General features: G+C 41.7%; 2 protein-coding genes across 6 annotated transcripts in view; one reads left to right on the forward strand and one right to left on the reverse strand.

Annotated features, from left to right (window-relative positions):
- SLC11A2 (solute carrier family 11 member 2) overlaps positions 1-19,534 on the forward strand; it is a 64,406-nt gene extending 44,872 nt beyond the window's left edge. For all 4 annotated transcript variants that reach the window (XM_055003971.1, XM_055003972.1, XM_055003973.1 and 1 more), the window contains 4 exons: positions 918-991; positions 1,920-2,073; positions 4,713-4,766; positions 16,403-19,534. In XM_055003971.1, the coding sequence (XP_054859946.1) occupies positions 918-991; positions 1,920-2,073; positions 4,713-4,766; positions 16,403-16,480 (360 nt within the window). In that variant the 3' untranslated portion in view covers positions 16,481-19,534. The remainder of the gene's footprint in view (positions 1-917; positions 992-1,919; positions 2,074-4,712; positions 4,767-16,402) is intronic.
- A 314-nt stretch (positions 19,535-19,848) lies between these two features.
- Positions 19,849-23,545, reverse strand: part of HIGD1C (HIG1 hypoxia inducible domain family member 1C) — a 39,794-nt gene continuing 36,097 nt past the window's right edge. For both annotated transcript variants that reach the window (XM_055003698.1, XM_055003699.1), the window contains 2 exons: positions 22,225-22,359; positions 19,849-20,662 (listed from right to left, as the gene is read on the reverse strand). In XM_055003698.1, coding sequence (XP_054859673.1) covers positions 20,601-20,662; positions 22,225-22,359 — 197 coding nt within the window. In that variant the 3' untranslated portion in view covers positions 19,849-20,600. The remainder of the gene's footprint in view (positions 20,663-22,224; positions 22,360-23,545) is intronic.

Raw genomic sequence — 23,545 nt, forward strand, 5'->3', positions numbered from 1 at the left:
AATGTGGGCTCTATTCTTCTGACAAGGCAGAGAATGGCCATAGAGCAAAGGGCGTGAAGTATAAATTTATAAGGGTATGCACCCACCCACCCCAAATTAGGGAAATCCAGATCCAGGTTTCGGGGATCTCGAAAAAATCCATGCGGGAAGTCGCTTCTGTCTTTTAAATGGTACATAATTTAATTTTAATTTAATTTTAATTTATTATATTTATATTCCGCCCTCCCTGCTTTCGTAGGCTCAGGGCGGATACATAGCAGACTCTTTACTGGCAGTGTAGAGTGAGACGCCCAATTCCCTGAAGCTTCCCAACACGTTTTGCAAACCTTGTGAATACCATGACCATGAGCTTGAACGCAAACAAAAATCACTGGGCAAGCATCCTTCCCTGTTGCTGCCGCTATGAGTGATCCGTTACTTCTTGTTTCATAATAGAGAGAACTAGCCTTTTGTGCTTGACCTCTGATACCCCGTGAAATACTGTACCTTGTACCTCTCTCAGGCTATAATCCTGTGCATTTTATTCATTGGGAGCCAGTGCAATTGAATTCAGTGGTCTTTATGTATATATATGGAAGGGTGAGTTAAGAGCCCCGTGGCGCAGAGTGGTAAACTGCAGTACTGCAGCCCAAGCTCTGCTCATGACCTGAGTTCGATCCTGGCAGAAGCCGGGTTCAGGTAGCCGGCTCATAGTTGACTCAGCCTTCCACCCTTCCGAGGTGGGTAAAATAAGTACCCAGTTTCCTGGGGGTAAAGTGTAGATGACTGGGGAAGGCAATGGCAAACCACCCCGTAAAAAGTCTGCCAAGAAAACGTCGTGATGCGACATCCCCCCGTGGGTCAGTAATGACTCGGTGCTTGCACAGGGGTCTACCTTCACCTACATTGAGTCTGTTTCTTTGTGTTTTGCTTTTCAGCTTCCCTTTGCTTTAATTCCTGTCCTCACCTTTACCAGTCTGCGTCCAGTGATGAATGACTTCGCCAATGGGCTGTAAGTATGAAATATTGCGAGCACATCACACCCTTAAATGACTTCAGAACAGTCAAACTGTGGAATGTGTAATAAATATTGTTTCTGGGCAGGGAAGGGCAGACACTTCACGGAATTTCCAAAAAGCATATCGTTTGCTAAAACTGCTTTAAAGCTCCGTAACATGCATGTCTGGGTTGCCTTCCCTGTTGTTGCCGCAGTGCTTGTGGCCTTGAGGAGGGGGGTGCCCTTGGAGGGGAAAATTTCGGCAGAATCGGCCATCTTTTCGAGTAGGTTCCTCCCTTGCATTTAGCACAAATGCTTGAAAAGCAACGTTTTTGCAGCATAGGGCTATTCAGGTGCATGAGTAATCCTATTAAAATCCAGGAGACCTGAAGCTGCATTAAGGAGGACATTTCTGAAAGCTGACTTCTTTAGGATTCATTTGATTTCTACATAAATAAAGGGAGGGAACTTCGCCTTGTGAAATGATTCTCTTTCTCTGAAAACTTCGATCTCGTTTTTTCGTAATTCGCCACGTATCCCATTTCGTTGAATCCAGACTTCATTTAGGAAATGTCCACTTTAACGTAAAGAACTACCACACCCTGAATGAATTGGGGGCTGTAAATGTCATGTGTTAAATAAGAGCACGTAAGAGATGCCCTGCTGTCTCAGAACGGTGGCCCACGTAGTCCTGCGGACTGTTACACACAGTTTTTGGGGAGAGCCATCAAACGGCATAAAGGCCAAGGCTTTTATTCTTAAATGAAAAATAAAGACAGTCACCTCTGAAGATGCCAGCCACAGCTGCTGGCGAAACGTCAGGAACTACAATGCCAAGACCACGGCAATACAGCCCGGAAAACACACAACAACCAAAGACAGTCATTCCCAATCTGTCTCTTCCCATTTGTAATATATATATATATTTTTTTTTCCTTTCCAGAGGCTGGAAGATTGCTGGGGGAATTCTTGTCGTGATAATCATTTCCATTAACATGTACTTCGTAGTGATCTACGTCACGGCACTGGGGCAAATGGTATTGTATGTCATTGCCTCACTTATCAGCATTGTGTATCTAGCCTTTGTGGCATACTTGGTAAGTTCATGGTGTGTGTGTGTGTGGTTTGTAAGGCCTGTATTTAACAAGAAAGGTGTTATTTTCATAATTAGAACATACTGATGGATCGGAGGCTGTTTCTTGACCGTTGTTGCCTTTAATCATGAGCAAATGTTTCCTATATACGAGAGCAGTAGAAAAGAGCAAGAGTCCGGTAGCACCTATAAGACTAACAAAATTTATGATGGGGTATGAGATTTCGTGAGCCACAACTCACTTCTTCAGATACAGCCTGAATATGAGTCTGTCTGTCCTTATATCTTGGAGATTGGAGTGATTGCAGAAGCTCAGTGATAATAGCTTGTGAATGACGATGGCAGGCATGATTGAATAGGGTGGGGTATGCAGAGGGGTAGTGGGTATGGAGAAATTAGCATTAGTAATGAGACAGGAAGCCAGTATCTTGATTCAGTCCAAGGGGAATGCATTATCTTAAGTTTCGTTATCAGTTGCAATTCAGCAGTCTCTCAGAGACTCTGCACTGCTTGGAGTGCACTGTAATGCATTGATGATAATGCCCTGTAGTTAAAAGAGCAGGCATTTCCCAAGTTAGCTATAGGCTGAATCAGCTTGGGATGTCCACTCAGTGACAGTTTTGCCTCCCTCTCTGTATGTTTTTTGTGGTTGGCTGAGAGCACATTATGTACATTTTTATTCTGAGGGTTGGATCCTATAGTCCATCAGCAGACGCATCTGACGAAGAGAGCTGTGGTTCTCAAAAGCTGATGATGCATCTGACGAAGAGAGCTGTGGTTCTCGAAAGCTTATGCTACAATAAAGTGGGTTAGTCTTAAAGGTGCTACTGGAATCTTGACTATTTTGCAACTACAGACTAACGCGGCTAACTCCTCTGGATCAGTTAAACAATGCAGCTGGGAGGTGTCCCATGGCTACCCAGTTCTGTAAATCACATTAGTGAAGATGGGAACCTCATCTGCCAACAAACACGTATGCTGTTAATAAGGGTGAGGTTGCTTGGTTGAAAATAAGCTTATGATTCCCTTGGAAATCTGACCTTGTGCTTTAGGAACCCCTAATGTGTACATTTTACATCATGTTTTTAATGTTGTTAGCTTTCTGCATGATTCATTTAAAAGCCTGGATAAATGAATGGGTTTCAGTGAAGGGGTTGGATTAATTTATAGAGAAAAACTTTGGTCAACTGAAAGGATACTTCCACTTAATTGGGTGAACTTTTTTGGGGGGTTGTAAGTGTGTTGTTCACCTGACTCTTTCTTGTCAGGTGTTCCATAAGAAGAGTGAAAACTAAGAGAGCCCTTATTTTCTTGGTCATTTATTATCCAACTTACAGATTTTTATAACTGTGTGTGAATGTTTTTATAACTTAGTGTAACTTTTTTAGCTTGTGGTTTGATTGCTTTAATATTGTGTTGTTTTTTACTTTAATATTGTGTTTTTAGTTTTTTAAAAGCACTATATAAATTTACAAAAGCAGTCCTGCCTAAGATGGTGGTGGCTACAGCGCGCACACACGCATCCTTTATTTATTTAATATTAATATCCTGTCTTTCCACAATGCTCAGAATATAGACATGCACAATTAAAAACACAAACACATGAATTAAAATCAAGAACAGCATCAAGTTAAAAATGCAACATCATCACTACCAGAGAAATTAGTTATTTCCGCTAAAGGTGTATCAGAATAATTCCACTCTGTACCTTTTACGGAAGGAAGAGAATATAGGAGCATTCTGTGCCGTTTCTGGACAGTTGTTCCAAATTGTGGGTGCAGCCACTCTGAAAACGTTATCTAAAACCAAAATACTAGTATGTAAATTGAATGGATTAATTATATGAGTTTTAATCAACAAACTCGGGTTTCTTCATTCAGGCAAGTAGGTTTATCTCTTCACTTAAAATGACTGATTACGCAGCCATTGTTTTTCCTGTTTCTCAGGGCCAAGCTACACATGACGAATGACACTTGAACAGCAAGTGTATTTCTCCCTCACTTGCCCTCCACTAAATCCACTTGCCGTTCAAGTGTCATTCGTCATGTGTAGCTTGGCCCTCAGAGGGTAGAATTGGATGATCTCCCCCCCACCCCCGCCCAAGAGTGACATTAAGAAAGAATTATTTATAGGGGAAAGCCATCAGAGGGAGAATGCACAGGCTAAGGGCATATAATTTGGAGGGAAACTTTTTGAGCACACGGGGACAGAGCTCAGCTAATGAATACTGTAGTCTTCCAAAGATAAATTACAGCAGCAATAATAATAATAATGATGATAATAACAATTACAATAATGATGATGATAACAACATTCGATTTATGTACTGCCCTTCAGGACAACTTAACACCCACTCAGAGCAGTTTACAAAGTATGTTACTATTATCCCCACAACAAAACACCCTGTGAGGAGAGTGGGGCTGAGAGAGCTCTGAGAGAGCTGTGACTCACCCAAGGTCACCCAGCTGGCTTTAAGTGGAGGAATCAAACCTGCTTCTCCGTATTACAGTCCTGCTGCTCTTATCTTAACCACACTTCACCACACTGGCTGCCACACCAGCCAGTCTTGTATCTCTCTTTTTAAATAAACATAAACACATAACTAATTTGGGATTTCCCCCCCCCCCCCCCCTCTCCTTTCAGAGTTGGCAGTGTCTAATTGCTCTCGGGATTTCCTCCCTGGCCTGTGGGCAAACGGTAAGAGTCACGAGAACCTTGCTTACTGAAGAGCCGTCTCCAACGCGCATTAATTAAAATGCTGGGTCTGTCCGTGTCCACAGCAGCTAGCCATCAGGGCCAGTGCGTTTCTATGGTTTACTGTGTGAACAAATACCAATGTATGTGCAGTTTGGCACAAAACGTTAAGATTGTAGTAATGGTGTTAATGGATGTACACTAGGAGAACTATTTAGGCTGCTCTTTTTCCTTGTTGATCCTCTTTATAATCACACTCCGGAAATACCTGATTGCTGCTCCTGTAGCACCAGATTTTCAGTGTGAGAGCCGTATGCAAGCTGGTAACACTAACAAAATAAATACTTTCAGACTGAACCAAGTGGCAAACTTACTCCAACTTGAGCTGTCCCATTAATGAGTGGTTGTTAAACAACTCCTAAAGGGCTTGAAATTTATATGTTGCAATCCAGTCTAATAGAGGGGGACCAATGGGTATATTACTGTCTCCAGTTGGAATATGTATGCTTCCCAGTGAAAGGGCAGAGTTTCTTTGGTGTCGAGAACAGTTTCTACATTTAAGCAAAACCTTAAAGCTTTGTATGGGTTGCGCACTTCACTCTGGGGGGCGGGGGGTGGGCTCTGTACACTTAGAAATGTAGCACACATGGGGAAATGTTGGCTAGACATCTGTATGCGGAGAATTGTTTCTTCATGGGACTTACAATGCACCTGCTTCCAGCCTGCAGCCAGAAATAGATACAGCCCATAGAAAGCTTTACCCATTTGGTTCTTCTGAATGTAGAAACTGAGGGGCTAAGTGTGGAAGCAAATCCCACAGCTTTCGTTCTGAATGGAACCCGATGATCATTCCTTTTACTATTTGAAGGAGGGTGTGAAATTAGTGACTCAGTTGTCTGAAACAAAATGGCTTCTTTAGCATAGTAATTCTGGGCCAGATGTTTCCTTGAGGTAATGAGCAGTCGCTGCAAAATGAGTCCAGAAAGTCATTTCTGAGGCTTCAATTTCTCTAGTGTTGATCAGGTTGCCAGACTTTTGTTTGTATCCTTCTGTAGGACTTCTGCCCAAAAGATCATGAAATCTGAGTTGCATGTCCGTTATAGGGGGCCAGGAACAGGGAGAGAATGCTTGGCCCAGTTATAAAATGGCTGATCCTTGGGAAGGAAACCACTTACTTCCATATCAAGGCTGGCTCCTGCCACATGCACACACTGTAATTTTTATGAAGGTTCCTCTCTGAGTAGCTCCCTACAAGGAACGCCTGAACTGCTTCTAGATTCCTAAGGCAGTTTGTGAGGAGTGACAGTATGAATAACTTCTCTCAGGATTGTGCAAACACAGCCTAAGCAGTTTAACACACACACTCCCAACACTCAAAAATAACAATTGATGTGAAACTATCTTCTTTTTCAAAAAAAATTGGAAACAGAAGAATGTGGAAATAGAGACAGAATATTTGTTGGCGTCTCACCACTTAGCCTTTCTTGACCAAAGAAACTCCTGCCCCAAACCCCACAACCTGGCCATAACAAAAGTGCTTTAGTGTCATTTGGTGTGCAGTTCTGGCAGTCTATGTTCAATGTTTTGAGTTTTACTCTCTTTTTGTGATTAACTTTTGTGTACTGCTGTGAGCTAATGCCTCTGTTTTCCCACAATCCCTTGTGTCTTGGCTTACGGAATGTTAAAAGCTTCACTGATGTACGTTATTTAAATATATGAAATATTGGGAGAAAAGTTTCAGCCAGGAGTCTCTGGTGATACGTAATACAAACACTGATTTAAAAACACATGCTCAGTTAAATGGGCACGTATTTGAATTTTATTCAGACCTTCTGTCCTTTTTTCTTCAATAGTTCTGGCTGTGTGGCCCCACTTCCTGTAACTTTTCAATCTAGCGGTTGAAAAGTCGTTGCCCAGTTCACTGGGTTGTGGGTATTGAAAGCATTAAAAATCAAAGCAATGATAGCATTAAGAATTGTGAAAAATAGAAGTAATTTCTTAGGAACATGTACAGATTTTTCTGCAGGAATATTGTTCAGGGACAAATTTCCCTTGTGGCCTTTTGACTATCCAGGTTTACTGCACCAGAAATGGTCCAACAAGGAATCCCCTAAGATAGGGATTACGGTGATCTTGGTGGCACATAATGAAGTATGTCCCACAAAAATGGATAGACTGGTCCACCATCCAACCTTCCTTTTGTATTATGACTTGGAATTTGACCTGGGAGCAGCGTTGAGTTTAGAACAGTTCTACATGGTATGTTTTTTTTAGAAGTGAAAATAGCTTTTGGTCTCTTCAAGAAACGAGCTAACTCCGAAAAGTCTGAGAGTCAGATCAAACAATACTTGAAAACATTGTCCTTGATCTCTAACATGGGCTTTTGTTATTTTAGAATCCGTTTACTAGATTTTTTTTTACTACCTATCTTGATTAACTTTGTTTCACCTTCTGGTCCAGGCCCTCAATGAAGCTGGCTTCTGAGGGATTCTGAAATAATCTATTTTTCATTGCTCTTATATGTATATTGCGACACTAACTGCATATATTGCGACCAGGTTGCACTAGTAACTAAAAGGCATAGGCCAAATGCCATAACCTGGCTACTGTTTCAGCACTCCACTACATTTGGCTCTCGTGCACTAACCTGTAGGGGTGTGTGTGTTTCTTTTAAAATATTGATAAAAAAATGTTTCTTAGGCATTTTCACTGGTGGAAGCCATTTTTTTTGTCCTTCAGTGCTAACCAGACCTCTGAGTCTGTGTTTGGTTCACTTCCCTACCACCTTGCCTTGTTAGCATCGTTTTGAAAGAGTTAATATCTTTCTACATCTCTAAAATTTGTGGGGTTTGAACAGATTTTGCAGCTTTTTTATCTGGGTTACCGTTATTTGTATAAATGTCAAAGGCAGCATTTCTGACCGTAGTTTAGTGTGCTGTGGTCCTATTGACAGAGATGGAGGCAGAGAATGCTGAATTAAACCAGTCCTCTCAGACATTGTAACGTATCTTACTAGCCCATATGAGAAATATCCACCTGCCCCCAAACCAAGAATTTCCCTTTAGCCACCTCTGCAAGGTGGAAAGACATGTCCAGTTTAGAAAAAATGCAGTTAAACAGTATTCTCTTTTGTTCATTGGTGGTTTATATTGTAGGTACTGGGGCAGGAGGTGGAGAACGTTTCAGTGTGGTTCGAAAGATGGCTTGAATGTTTTAATCTTTTGAGTGTTTGGTACCTTCAAAAGATAAATGGCCACTCCACGGAGGAGTTGAACTTTGTTTGACGCCTTCGTGCTGGTTTTCTCATCTGTTATTCCACACCTAGGTATAGTGGCATAAGTCTGACAAAATGTATTATTTCATGCATGGTACAAAACAAGAAATGTAGTGTTCTACCTCCTGCAACTAGATTAAACATTACATGCGATGTATCTACCAATGTTAAAGAATGTCTGCCTCCCCCCTTGGTGTTTAGTATATGTGTAGCTTTTCTTAAGATGAAACACTCATGCCCTCAGTGGCGAAGGAACTCCAAAATGCAAAGTGTAAGTTGACTTAACACACGTGGGATAATCCCCGTTTATAGTTCTGCCGTTCAGACCTTCGTTCATTTCCATGGGCCTTGTATAGGATTCTTGTAGCTCTGCAAAGTCTTTTGGTTCCTGTTGTAAGCAAAACAAGAGACTCTGCTGAAATGAAGCAGCTAAATTGTAATTGGTATTCATCTACATGGTCATCTTTGCATTCGTACTTGGCTTTGATGTGCCTTTTTCTGGTACGCTGAAAAACCATTTTAACTCCGCTGAGAAACTCCATTTTAACTTAACGTTATTTTAAATAAGAGAGCTTGCAAACCTTGAGCTTACAATCCTGCATTTTTTCTGTAGATTTTTTCAGTCTGGCTAAATGCTTTGTGTACAATGCATAGATGAATGTCTTTCATTTTGGGGTGGCAGAATAGTTTACATTGAAGCTTGTTGGTGATCGACGCTGTTATTTTTTTTATAAAGTCCAGCAGCCTTCAGGAGTCCTACCTTTTTTTTTCTTCTGTGCACTTTAACCTCGAAAAGTTCTCAGACAAACCTTCCACTTGGGATGTCAATTTCTGTCTAACACTGAACATGGTAAAAGAGTCTGGAAAAATCCCAGCTATGTAGCAGTCATGTAATAAAACATTTGAGCTACGAGGCTTGGCGTGTATAATCTGTGAAACAAATGTCTATTTTTTATCATATAGCAGTCTGTATAAATGATGATTTCAATTAAAGAATGGAACGTTTTTCAAGTTGGGTCTCTTCCTTTTTGATTTTTTTTTCTAAATGAACATAAGGAAAGTTGTCTTGGGTGGGTAGTGACACATTTCAAAGACAAACAAGACTTTTTGTAAAATGTGTATTAAAAATACCCATGTCTGAAATGCTGGCACATCCCACCTCCGTCCCAGTTCACTGGAGTGTGGACGAATGTTGTGCATGCACACTTTTGCGAAGCGCTGTCTGACACGGAAGGCATTTATGGAAAAAAACTGCACCCTCATTTCAAGCCCTGTACATGAATCAGAAGTTTGCACTGTGAGTCATAATCTGTGACCGGCAAGTCCACACACAAGACAAGAGTTCAGTGTCCTGCTTCAGAAAAGTCAAGATGGGTTACTGAAGAGCTAACAGGACGAATGCTCCTACTGGCTGGCCATAGGGAAGATAATGACCAGGAACAACGAAACTAATTCAGCCTCCAGAATTTGCCGCATCAGACCAACGTCCGTTTAGTTTATGAGAAAAGGCCTGAATGTGACAAGCAGGGGGGCGTGAACGCTTCTCCTTTGTTGATTGATCTCATTATCGGTAGTTTAGAGGTACAGTGCCTCTGTAAAAGGAGGTTTTGCTGTACTATCCAGGGAAATAGAGCTGTATTTTTCTTTAAAGCCATCTCAACTGGTGGCCATCACCTCATCTTATGGTAATCAATTCTGTATATTCACAGTTTTCTTCAGTCTTTCCTGAACCTAGGACAAATTGACATTGTGGGTGACCCCCCCCCCCCAAGTTCTACTGTTGCCCAAAAACTAGAGCCTTGCTGAATAGAGGAGGACCAATGGGTATAGGTCTTGAGCAAAATGTCTTCACAAATGATCCTACGAGTTGCTTCTATGCAATCTCACAGAAAATAAGCATGCTATTTAAAATCTCTAGCCAGCAAATGAAGGGCCATATTTTGAATTGGAAAAAAAAAATTAAAAGGTCCAGTAACAGGGCTTTCACCCACTGAGATGTTCCTGTTTCAGCTGAGATCGCCAGCAAAGAGAACACTGGCCCTTTCCATGGGTTAAACAGTAACAGATTTCAGCCGAGCTCTTTCCTTAACATTTATTTATTTATAGTCCGTCTTTCTCACTGAGATCCAAGGCAGATTACAGAAGTGCGAGTGAAAATACTAAGTTGTTGGGCTCTGAGACCAGGACAACAGAATCTACAGCTGATGTCCATAAGGGACAAGCTTTGCCAGCTACTATTGCTGCTTATTTTGGAAACGGAGAGGAAAAATAATCCTGGGGAAGGGAAGAGTTTCGTGTTAGGGATTAAGAGCCAAGCTACAAGAGATGAATTACGCAAGGACATGCACGTGAAGGGAGTCACAGTGTTACCCGGGAAGCTGAGTTTTAAAAGAGATCGGAAGGCTTTGTCAATTTCCCCTCTCTACAGAACCAGGGAGATCCCTGCTCATAGGGTTTGTTAATTTCCTCTTTGCCTCCCGAAGGCTCTGTCAGTTTCACCTCCCCTTCTAGGAGGAGAAGAGGAAATTAACAAACCCTCTGAGCAGCTATCTTTGAGGCTCTGTAGAGAGGGGAAATTGACAGAGCCCTGTTCCAATCTCTTTTAAAAGCTTCCCGGCTAGCACTGCAACTCCCTTCACGTGTGCATCCTCCTGTAACTCGTCTTTTGTAGCTTTGCTCTAGGAGAACCACCAGATCAATTCTTTAGCCTGTCCGCTGCTCTTCTTTACTTTAGGTAACTTATTGTTGCTGTCCAGATTTCACAAGCCAGAGAACTAATTTTTTACTAACAAAAAAATTTGAAAATCGCAATTTCCTACTAACAAAGAATTAATCACCGACAGGTTTTTACGGGTCAGTGGAACAGCCTGCAAACAGTCCTCTTCCACGCAGGCAGAACTGTTTTTAATACAAGATGGGCAGCTGTTCCCTTGCCCCTTTGATTCTGCCACAGTCACCCTCCTGTAGCAAAAAAGTGGCTGCTTTAAGCGATTGTGTTATGGGAGTTTTTCTCTTTTCTCCCCACCCCTCTCTTTCATTACAAGCTTTCCTTGCCAGCCCTAATGAAACTGGAAGGTGTAAGTAATTTTTCATATGAAAGCTTGCTGTGATATTTAAAACACAGAATGCATTTTATGTTCCTGAGAATATTTGGTAAGTTTCAGTTCATTTAAAAGCTCTTGGTCTATTGGGTTTTTTTAAATTCACACGTCATTTAATTTAAAACATTAAAGTTTAATAAAATTGACCAAATTTGCATGTGTGTACTGCTTGCCAGTTTTCCACTGAGGAAATTAACATGAAATGGTTATTTAAAAAAAAAAAAATCAGCTGTCAATGGACTTCAAATCAGCACTAAAATCAACCTTAAATTATTAGATCACTCTAGTGCACGTTGGGCAAATTAGATACTAAACACCATTTTAAAACCAGAAGAATTGCTTCTGGCTGCCAGAAGAACCACAGAGGGACAGGCTGGCCTAGTTTCCCAGTTGGTAATGCCAATATACCGCAGTGGTAATGCAGCTTCTATATGACAGTTATCCCAGTGCCTAGTTCCCTACCTTTAGGTACCACCCTCCATGCCGCTCGTTTTTTTCCTTTTTTAAAAAATTGGCAGTTGAACATGATTATATGTTCTTTGCCTTTCCCCTTATATCTCTGCAACAAAAGGGGCTAGAGGCTTTATAAAAATGAAAGCAGGGTGTTTAGAGAACTTGATATGCAGATGGGTATAATGTTACAACAATGCCCAGTTGCTGATCAAAAAAGCACACACGCCCTCAGCGGTGTGATAAGGGAATGGCCATTGTGGGAGGCAGGAAAATGGCAGCCATGTGGGTGAGTCTGGGAAATTTCAAACTTTCCCACCCACGGCAGCCATTCACAACAAAACAGTTTTGGGAAAGATTAGAAAACTGGAGAAACCCCATAAGGTCCACAAATGTATCATGATGCCATGGGGAGATTGGGAAAAAACCAACTTTCCAAGAGCACCAAACTCAGGGCAAATAAATGAATGAAAACACCTTAGTATCTCTTGTAGCAGATCGAATGATACTGTCCGCGGACGAAAGGAATTTGTCTCAGTGGAGTGAGACTCTCTTGTCTCATTCTCTCACTGCAGTCTGAAGTGGTGCTTCTAGGGGATAGGAAATCCTAAGAAACATCAGGAGGGTGAAATGGAGAACATTGCCTCCCCACAGGCCCATAAGCAGGCCCATTTGTTTCCAAGAAACCGTTGCCCGCATATGACATCTCTCCAAAGCTGTGTTCCTTTTAGAAACACCCACATCTTAAAGCACAGCATAAGGCTACTACCAAGAACCCAATGACCTCTTCTAGAAGTAACTTAGGAAGTAATACTGACCGTCTCGGATCCTACGGCTGTTACTCTGGCTGCAATTCACAAGAGACCCCAGAAATCGGGGAAAGAACAGGGCTTGGCCATGGTGTCTTACAACTGCTTGACACAGGACAAGTTTCCAGCAGATGTACTTCAGTTTTTAAAATTTCACATAGCCTGTATGTTGTGACAACTGCACACAGCTACATTGTCACATGTTATGTGCTGCAGGAAACTGCTGTCAAACAGGGCTTTCCCCTTGTGTGGATGTGCTATGGCAACAGACAGTATGTATACAAGCGATATCCATGCAAAAAATTTCATCATATGAAAAGACCGATTTGGGCTGGAACATCAGTCTCTTTAAGGTGGCCTTGGCTGAGTTCCGTTGGATTCTAAAAATCCATTGAAACTCTCCGGTGAGCTCTGAGGGGTTTATAATGTTCTCAGTAAGCACTCACGTGTATTTATCACTAGTCATTTTAATGGAGGGAGTGCAGTTGTGTACACCTGCTCTTTTCATTGAAAAGGATGGGGAGAAATACTCCTTGCCAGAACTCTGCAACTATGCACTAGAACTTTTTGTTGGATGAGTGATAATTTGGAGGGGAGAACCCCGAGAAGTTACATATTTTTAAAAGCAAGAGAGCCCAAATTAGCCACCATCTATCCGCTGCAATGTAGCACAAATTCTCATAGACTGATCCCCGAAGGTGATCAAAGTTTTGCAACGAATCCCCCTAAGTGAAGTGAGTCTCCAAATGTAAAGCGAGACCAGGAATTGTTCTGGTCCCGGCAGGGGTTGAGTCATTCAGCAAAGAAAAAGTGAGGACAACAGTATAATGGGAACCCCACAGAGACTTGTAGTACCTTGGAAGGATAAACAAATGTAGCGGAAACTTTCCTGGGCCAGAGTTCATCCAATCCCAGACACAAAATGGTCAACAACAACAAAGTTTATTAGCCAGACGCCATCACATTCTCGAAATCAATTCAAAATTACACAATTGCACATCAGCGAGACACGCCATTTTAAAATAAATATTTAAAAGGTACGTATTTCAACAAATTACCACCTTTAGAAATTTCCTTAATAAACCAATCTTTAAATAAAATAAAATACATCAGTTCTAAAAGCATAATTATTTGGCAACAATACAAACTTAAAATATCCAGGCAATCATTAAAATTGTAGCTTACTATAATTTACATAATATAAATACCTAAAAATTCAAATTACCTTATATTATCAAATTCTGCACACTAAGCCAGGATTTCCTCCTATTAATGACCATCTAGCCATATTTTGCCACTTGGAGCGTCGTTTCCCTACTCCTGTCTGCTAACATGATTGTAATATAATTTTTTCTCTCCCCGGAAGACTATCAGTTATAGGTTTAATATATATTTCCTTAATATCATCATATATTTTACACTCAAAGAAAACATGTAATAGGGACTCGACACTCCTGTCTCCACATTGGCACAAACATTTTTCATAAGCTATCTTCTTATATTTGCCTTCCGGGACAGCAGAGGGTAAGACATCAGGCACAAAATGGTCATCTACATCGCTAACAAGAAAGAAGAGGATTTTTTTTAAATTTACAAACTGCTCAGACAATAACAAAAAAAAATGTAGTGTTAAAATACCAGGCAGAGCGTAAATGGTGGATCCACTCAACTGAATTAATGATCCTGTCAAATGAATGCACGGCAAACAAGCAGTAGGGTGTGATCGGCTCCCAAATAACGGCTCTTGGTAATAATATAGACAGAGCAAGATCAATGGTGTAAACAAATGGTATATGCCCAACTTCTTTATGGCTGGCTGAGAACCACACCTCCTCGTTTTCTACTCATGAATGCTCTCCATTACCAGAGAGACGTCAGTGTCATTTTTGACATCTGGAGTTGAGAGAAGAATGCTTCTGAGACATTCCATCATATTACCAACAATCTGTGCCTAGACCACTCCATGCAAGAGGTTCAGTACAGTATAAGCAAGAGGACCATTTAAACATCGTAACTTAGGACAGGGTTTGCAGAAAAAAAAGAACAGAACACCATATGCCCACATCTGTCTGCTATAACCACTCTGGGCCAAGCTACACATGACGAATGACACTTGAACAGCAAGTGTATTTCTCCCTGTTCACTTGCCCTCCACTCAATCCACTTGCCGTTCAAGTGTCATTCGTCATGTGTAGCTTGGCCCTCTGTCTACCATCAAGGATCTATCACTGAGACTGATCCTTCAGTTTCAAAGGCCTTTGGAAACTTACGTTTGCTTAGAGACATACACCCACAAAGAAGTGACTTTTCAGCACTTGTGGGCCACCAAATGGAGTCAACAAATGGGACAGACAATAAAGTAATAACACTGAGAACACATTGAACTTTCCCCACAACGTTGTATAGTCAAGTTGAAAGCTCAACAAAAATCATTTCAAAGGGAGACTGAAGCAAAAAGTTGCTGAGAGGATATTTATTAACGAACTAGAAATAATGCCCATTGTGTGAAAGACTACAGTGGGCTCTAGAAAACTCAATCGGCGGGCCCCTTCCCAGTGGCAAGTGGACACTTCACAGTGGCTTGGAGGCCAAAGTGAGAGGGCCTTGAAGGCGCGGGGAGGAGTGATTAGGCCGTCTATTCAGCAGGCCCCTTCCCAGCAGTAAAGGGGCACTTCGCAGCGGCCTTGAGGCCAGAGTCGTTGGTAATGCGCCTGTGTGATAAAAAGTGAGTCGTCGCCAATACCAACTTCCCTTTTATATAGTAGGATGTGACATTGTGGAACTTGGTTTCAGTAGAGCCTGGGAGTGGCTGGTTCAGGACAGAAAGTAATTGTCCTACTTTAGGTGTTTGTTTAGGTCACTGATCTTGCTAGGCCTGAAGATCAGCCGTGGTCATCCGTCGAGACTAGGTCACACCCATGCTGAGTGGAACTTGCATACATTTGACTGGATTCTATAGTCACTTTCTGCTGTGACGTACCTGCTGCTCTATTTTGCATTGCTTAGGCCTCTGCTTGTATAAATACATTGGTTCCCCCTTCTCTCAAGGTATATATACCCACCGACGAGGCCACTTTATACATCAGATTGAACTCTGGCTTTCAAAAAGCTTATGCCATAATATATTTGTTTTTAAGGTCGTACAAGACTGTTTTGTTTTGCTTTTTTTGCGACACAAAAGAGTGTAGGGAAGCATACATTTTATTTATGTCATTTATAGTCCGCCTTTCTCATGGAGATTCAAGGTGGATTGCACAGTGTGAGACCAGTACAGTCAGTTTCACGGATATTTCCACAAACAATGGCTGAATCCACATTACCTCCGTGCGTCCCGGTGTTGCACTAAATGTTCGCTAAACACCCGGAAGTATAGCGTCTTTCAAGCGCGATTTCTGAATCGCGCTAGAAAGGCGCTATACTTCCGGGTGTTTAGCGAACATTTAGTGCAACACCGGGACGCACGGAGGTAATGTGGATTCAGCCAATGCCGTAGGGTAAATAAACACAAGTTTACAAAGGCAAAGCATTTGCAAGAATCCAATACAGAGTTGAAGAAATGCTGAAATAGAACAGAAGCAATTCTAGGGCTGCCAGACCACATGAAGCACAGGTAGCTCATAGGAGCACATATTGAAGACAACAGGTAGTATGTTCAAGTCTCTGGTCTTTAACTCTTTAGCAAAGCATCTGAGAGCCCCTCCCTACAATACAAAAGCCTTTTTGAATAATTCAGTTTTGCATCATTTGTGGAAAGCCGGGAGAGTGGGGGCGCTCCTGACCTCCTCAGGCAGGCCGTTCCACAGGGTAGGGGCCACCACAAAGAAAGCCCATGTACAAGCTGCTGTTGATTTCGCCCATGTGCAGGGTGGCACCTTCAGGAGACCCTGCATCTCTTTTGAGCCTGGCCTGGTATCTGGATTTGATTATCCCTGATTTCCATGATCTCTTGCTTCCTGCATCCAAAAGGGTATTCCTAATCAGTGCCTTCTTCTTTGCTTCCTCTAGTACCACCTGGGACTCACTGCACACCCTGAACTCTTCCTTCTCAACAATATCGATGCTGACCCGGTCATGAGTAGATGAATCCCTCTGAATCACAGTAGTGAGAGCACAGTGTTATGTTTAAAATCTGATGCTGCACAGAACCAAGCGTTAATCGGTTCGGAAATGAACATGCGTTCAAGGGCCGTGAACGGACTCGGACTTTGCTCTCGCGAGAGGAACAGAAAGTGTGTGGAGGGGAGCAAAACGTACCTGGAGAATGGACTTCTGTAGAGTTGGCACCCAAGTTTAATTGGGAGGTTTATTAGCGGACTGCTGACATTGTGTACGCATAGCATATGATGCACCATAAGAGAGTGGGGCGATAGACGATACCTGCAGACCTGTGCCTTTAAAGTGTAGCCTGTAAAGTTGTGGGCGGGGCACAGTTGGAAACAAGAAATGATAGGCTGGAGGGATGAACCCTTCCTCCTTCCTCCACTCTCATTCTTCCCTCCTCCCCTCATCTCTTTTCCTCCCATTTGGGCTTATTGCCTAACTCAGAGCCTAACGGTGGGAGGAGTTGAAGGGGGGGGAGAGGTGAAGAGAAAAAAGTTTCTACGTTTCTTTAATGCCCCCTTGCTTTGTCACTTGAAATCCCCCTTTGCTTTACAGGTGTTTAGCGGCATTCATGTGTTTGAAAACACAAGTCAGCCATCATCTCATGTTCTTTCACCTTGAGTCTCTGCATCTTGGTTTTTTAGGTACAGGGTTTTGAAACTTTCTCTTTTTTAAGAAATGTAATATATTTGGGGTACTTAAATGCTTCTCTCTGAAGCAGCTGCTGACAGGGGCTTCTATTTGTTACAGACCTATGTGTCTATGGTAGAAAGGGAGGGACAGCTTGTCCCAGCCCCAGATTTCTGGAACCCTTCCCAAAACTGAGACAGGCCCCACATTTATTTAAAAATACGTATCCTGTTGATGGAAATCGGTGCATGCAAAAGAAAATACAGACATGTAAAGCCAAACGGAAAGAGACACGGTCAAAATCCACCCAGAACAACTTCTTTGCAAAAGACCCACAAAAGATGAACAGATGCTACACAACAGCACAAAGTGCAGGTCTTCAAGATGGCTTCCACATAGCAGCAATTTGCCATGTAGTGTTGTTGCCATTGTGAATGGCATTTGCAGCAGCAACAGAGTGTCCACAGAGGACAGTATGGTGAACTTGCCTTGCTTCAGCGAACTGTAGTTCCTCTCCTCTCGTGTCACAGGAGGGTTATTTTAGGGCTTTTTTAAAAAAGCAACAACTGCGACATTGCTGTAGCATTATAACTATCGATTATTAAGGTTCCTCTGAATTCTCAGCTTTCATTTTTAAGAAGTCTCTAGTCCTTTTTGTTGCAGAGATAGAAAGGGTGCACCTTTCCCCTTATATCTCTGCAATGAAAAGGACTAGTGGCTTGGGCTATCAGAACTTGTACTTTTTAAATCCTTTGGTTGCTGGATTAAATGGCTATAGCTCTGAGCAAGTCCTAATCATATTTTTTAAAAAAAACACCTGGGAATTCAGAGGAGACTGTGGCAATAGATTATTAGAACATTATAACACTATAGCAGTCTAGCAGTTACTGATTCTTTTAAAAAGCCCATTGCTTGCATTGAATGTTTGCCCACACCTATTTTCAATGCTAGCTGAAGTTTGACTAATCTGCATCTAGTCCAGTACCAATGTGTTGCCTTGTACACTGTACATCAGTAGATTCCTTTCAAAACTAACTACCATCCTTCGCCATTGACTTCAATGGATTTAACTCTATTTAGAATAGCACTGTCTATTGCTCTGAATTCTTTTCCCCTTCCTAACTGAGCCGAGTACATTCCATATTTCCATACAACTGCATGAGAAATCATAGAACAGTAAGATCAAAGGGAAGGCAAAGTGATATATTTGTGTCTTGATTCAAGACATGGCTATACTAGACATTTCAAATGGTCTAAAGCCATTTCAAATAGTTTAAGGTCAGATTAACTTCCGCGGTCTCCCCCAAATAACTCTGGAACAGTGTCATTTTGAGAAGGTGCTGATGGTTGGTTTTGCTTTGTTTTGTTTATCGGAGATCTCTAAATATGTCCAGAGAACTACAGTTACTGGGAAAAGGCAAACTCTGAAATACGATTAGGCTTTGCTCAGAACGGTTGCCATTTAATGCAGCAACCAAAAGATTTTTTAAAAAATTCCGATTTCCCAATCCTAAACATGTTACTTTGAAATCGCACTGATTGCAGAGGAGTTCATTTCCAATAACAACAATTTAGGATAGTAGCATTTTGTGTTCCTTTTAAAGGTTCAGAATCTCAAATTCAGAGCTTGGAACTGATTGTCCAATAGTCATGGGCCGTCGCCACACGACTCACCTTCAATCGGAACGTTGTGAAAAAACCGCGGAAGATAGCGTTTTCTCGCGCTAGTTTTGCATGATGTCGTGCAAAACTCGCGCGAGAAAACGCTATCTTCCGCGTTTCTTTCGCAGCGTTTCGCGCCGTTCTGATTGAAGGTGAGTAGTGAGGAAATGGCCCTGGAGTGAAGACAGATTCACCCCAAGTGAATCTCCTAAAAGTTCTCTTTGAAAGTGCTGCATGAATATTAATATGTTTCATCATCTTACTTTTTAAAATGAAAACTCTTTTTAAATATAAAGCTGCTCTGGTAATGAAGGTGGAAGTTTTCATGGTGACATAGTATGGGACAGGCCATCAATATGCCAAACACAGTTGGCTTTTGGTTCCGTCTTGCAGAGCCGTTTCTTGTCCCGAGCTTGAACCTGGAGAGGAATTATCACAAATGAACTGACTTGAACGTGGTAAGGGTGCTTCCAGAGGACCCCCGCTACTTTAAAAAAACGTTACTTATGTCTTCACCCCAATATGAACTAAGTATTTGAAATTCTGCGGCAACAGAATTGCCTTTGGGTGGTCAGATGGTTTGAAATAATATATTTACTATCTGTGTTCTGTTACAAATCCCATTCTCCCCTCTATTTTTTTGTAATGATTTTTCTAAAAATTGGCAGTAATTTATTTTGTACTTGTTACTATTTGATTTTTAGTTTCAATGATGGTCCGGATTTACAAATAAATATTTCAGTTTTCTAACTTCTGTCTTGGTCGATACTGATGGGTGGGATCTTCCAACTTAAAAGATTTTTTTATTGGGTTTGATTGTTTTGTTCTACTACAAGTGCTTGAAGCATATTAACTAACAGCAAACATGCAAGCATCTTAGTGCTCAATTCTAACTTGTTTCAGGAATTGAAGTGGGAAGCAGACAGGAAAAATAAATGCATTTTTATGTATATATATATATATATATATAAAAATTTTGGAGTCCCGTGGTGCAGAGTGGTAAGCAACCCAAGCTCTGCTCACAAACTGAGTTTGATCCTGGCGGAAGCCGGGTTCAGATAGCCGACTCAAGGTTGACTCAGCCTTCCATCCTTCCGAGGTCGATAAAATGAGTGCCCAGTTTCCTGAGGGTAAAGTGTAGATGACTGGGGAAGGCAATGGCAAACCACCTGTAACAAGAAGTCTGCCAAGAAAACATTGCGATGCGACGTCCCCCCCCCCCCATGGGTCAGTAATGACTCAGTGCTTACACAGGGGGACTTTACCCAAAGGGGACTACCCCAAAAATGTGTGGTGGGGCTCATTCTGTTGTTTTTGAAAACTGAGGGGGATTTTAAGAAAGGGCGATAATTCAGTGGTAGAGCCAGGCGGATTACAGGCAGCGGGCCCTATGTTCAATCCTTGACTTCTTCAGTTTCATTTTAAAAGATAGTAATTCAGGCAGCATACCCTGAAGAGTTGTTGCCCGTCAGAATAGATTACTAGACTAGATATATTGATGGTCTGACTCTTCATAGGTTCATATCAGGCTTAATATCTTGATAACAGACTTCTTAAAAGACTGACATATCTCTGAACACGATGGTTTGGATTAGAACTGTCGAAGAGCTTCATGGTTTGGTTATGTCTGGATAGCCCGCGCAAATATAAGTCTTAACACTTGTTCTGAACATATACCATCCCTTTTTTATTAAACAAGGTTGCCCAAAAATTATAGTAGTATGCTTGGAACACGAACCACTCTTATAGGTATTTGGAAATAATGCTGATCGGAATTGTTTGTTCTCCCTCTTTGCTTCGATGACACCGATCATTTCTTCGGCCTGCCACTGGTCTGGTTGACGTAATCAGTGTACATAGAGTATAGAACGCCTAATGAGAGAAAAAGATACTTTTGTTGACTCTGTAATGGTTGGATCAATACTGTTCAGCGATTATTGTCCTCTATGGATAGAGCACACTCACGGGCACAAGGTGAGAACACCCCGTTTTCCAGCAGAAGGCTGACCGAGCATAAAAGGAAGGATGCATTGACAGCTGCCCGGCATCATGGGAGAGAAATTGTAACACACAAGGAAACATAACAGCCATGTGCAACAGAAAAATGCAAAGCCCACAACTCCTTCCATTTCTCGTGATGCCAACCCTAGATAGGATCTTATCCTAGTAGTTGCATTTTGCTGCTCCACAACTGCTTTTATGGAATTGATAGTAGACGCCTCTGTACTCTGTATTTATTGATACTTACTTGGTTTTCTTGTTTTAATGTAAATTGTACTATTTGATATTGTTGTGACCTGCCCTAAGCCTGCTTGTGGAGAGGGCAGACTATAAATGGAATAAATGTAAATGAAATGTAGCATCACATTTTATATACCTTAGCACGGGCAAATTATGGGATTTTAATGGCTTTTTGTAGATTTTATAGAAGCCACCATTATCGAAATGGAATGATGGGGCTTAAACTTCTTTTTTAAAATAACTATGCTATAAAAATACTCTTGCCCACATTAAAATAACTGGAGAGGTTTCAGACAACAGCAGTGAAAACCATTGGGGTATATTGCTTAGCTTAGTGTTGGACAATGGCAGGGGAGACTCGAGTTCAAATCCTCAGTCTGCCCTGAAGTTCACTGCAAGTCACTATCTCTCAGCATAACTTTGAGTTCATTGCCCCGAGACCATGAGAATAGGAGCAGAACACAGAATTGGATGAATACTACACGTTCCCACCAGATAGTATGCTTGGCTTCTGCTACAGGCACTAGAAACGCCCGTAAGGCAGGGCGAAGGAGTTGCTCTGTATCCAGGATGAGACCCCCTCCCACTCCCCAATCTCCAGTTCAAGAATTTCAGGCTGGAAAATCCCTCAGCCTGAGATTTGGGAACGTAACTGCTAGGAAATGGGTTAGATATTTTAACACCAACTAAGGGTGGGAGAGAAGATAAGAACGGCTGTCACGTTACCGAAGGCCTTGATGGAGATCAAGCACCATCTTCACTCATGTCCCATAAAATGGCTTTCTGGAGTAGAGAAAGGTTGGGACCCTCTTCTTTAGCTATTGTAGTGCTCCATGAGGTGGGTTTTCATTCTTCCTCAACCTGTCACCATAACCCAAGTTCTCCTTGCACCCACTTCCTGTCCACTCCAGTGTGACTTTCTGTATCTACTGGTGAGCTGTTTTCCCTCTTTGGGGGATTAGATTACCCCCCCCCCCAAATCCTTTTCAGTGACAGGATTTTGCTAACTTTTCTGGACTATCATTTCCTTCTGCCTTTGATAAAACTGGCATGGCTTGTGCTCCAGATGTGAATTTTGTATGCCATAAACGGTTCTCCACCAATGGCTCAACACTGCACAAAAAAGCCGCAACGGGTTAGGAAAGGGATGTAACTTACAACCAGCTTGTGATCAAGACAACTTCTTCTCTTACCTATTGTGATTGCTCCTACGACAAAACCTTGTGCCGCAACTCTCATGTGGATGAGGTGGACAGACATTTTTTGGCTTCCTCTGTGTTTTAACTTATAAAGACCATAGCCCACCACAGCAAGGCAGCCTGCTAGTCCTGAAAGTTAAAGAGAAAGGTAAAGTTACTTTAGCGCTGTGGGGTGGCTCTTATCTTTCAGCAGTCCCAACTCAGAAGCTGTGATAAATCGCAGTAACTCTTGCTATACTTCCCTGATCAATAGATAACATTTATAGGATCCGCTTTGTATCATTTTCCTGCAGCGCACTGTAATGGATGCATTCTGGTAAAGATGGATCCAAAGGAGTTAGCTGTGTTAGTCTGTAGTAGCAAAACTGAAAAGAGTCCAGTAGCACCTTTAAGACTAACCAACTGTAGCTTTCGAGAATCACAGTCCTCTTTGTCAGATGCGAAGAGAGCTGTGATTCTTGAAAGCTTATGCTACAGTAAAGCTGGTTAGTCTTAAAGGTGCTACTGGACTCTTTTCAATTTTGGTAAAGATGGAGAAGATCAAACAGGGAAAATCACAAGGAATTCACTTTCGAGGTTCTAAGAGTGCAGACCATTGATTTCAATGGTCTTAGACTGGAGTAACTCTTGTTTAGGAATGCACTGTAAACGTGTGAGACTAAGGGCCAAGCTACAAGTGACAAATGACACTTGAACGGCAAGTGTATTTCTCCCTGTTCACTCGCCCTCCACTCAAACCACTTGCCAGGCAAGTGTCTTTCGTCATGTGTAGCTTGGCCCATAATCTACCAAATTATAGGGAAGAGAGATGAAATATGGGCTTCTAAAAATGGGAGCACAGCCCCAATTATTATCTAAACACTCTTCTGACAGCGCTCACATTTTTCATGGAATTTGGCAATTTTGATTATTTTAAGCTGATTTAATACATTGGACAAATCTGGATGTTTTTCTTACAAGGCGTTACATGATGCATTCAGGGCAAGAGAAGTTGCCTTGATGATAGTATGAAAGTTGGTAATAAAAACTGCCCCAGACCAACTTTTTTCTGTTTACGCTTCATCCATTGTTATTTGTATTTTTAAAAACTAGGACCTGATTTGAATCAAATTTTGTTTAAAGCAGTGATAAGAAAACACCAGAACCTTTCATTTCAATAGGATGTTTCATTTTCAGAGTTATAAAAATTAGGATTTCATTTTGGGATTAGCAGATTTCTGTTCTTTCATTGTTCCATAATTTTTCTCTGTGCTGCATTCCATTCCTTGTTCAACCATGAGAATTTCTAAAATTAATACAGGATTTGCGTCATCTG

This window comes from Eublepharis macularius, chromosome 19 (assembly GCF_028583425.1).
Source record: "Eublepharis macularius isolate TG4126 chromosome 19, MPM_Emac_v1.0, whole genome shotgun sequence".
NCBI classification, from domain to species: domain Eukaryota; kingdom Metazoa; phylum Chordata; class Lepidosauria; order Squamata; family Eublepharidae; genus Eublepharis; species Eublepharis macularius.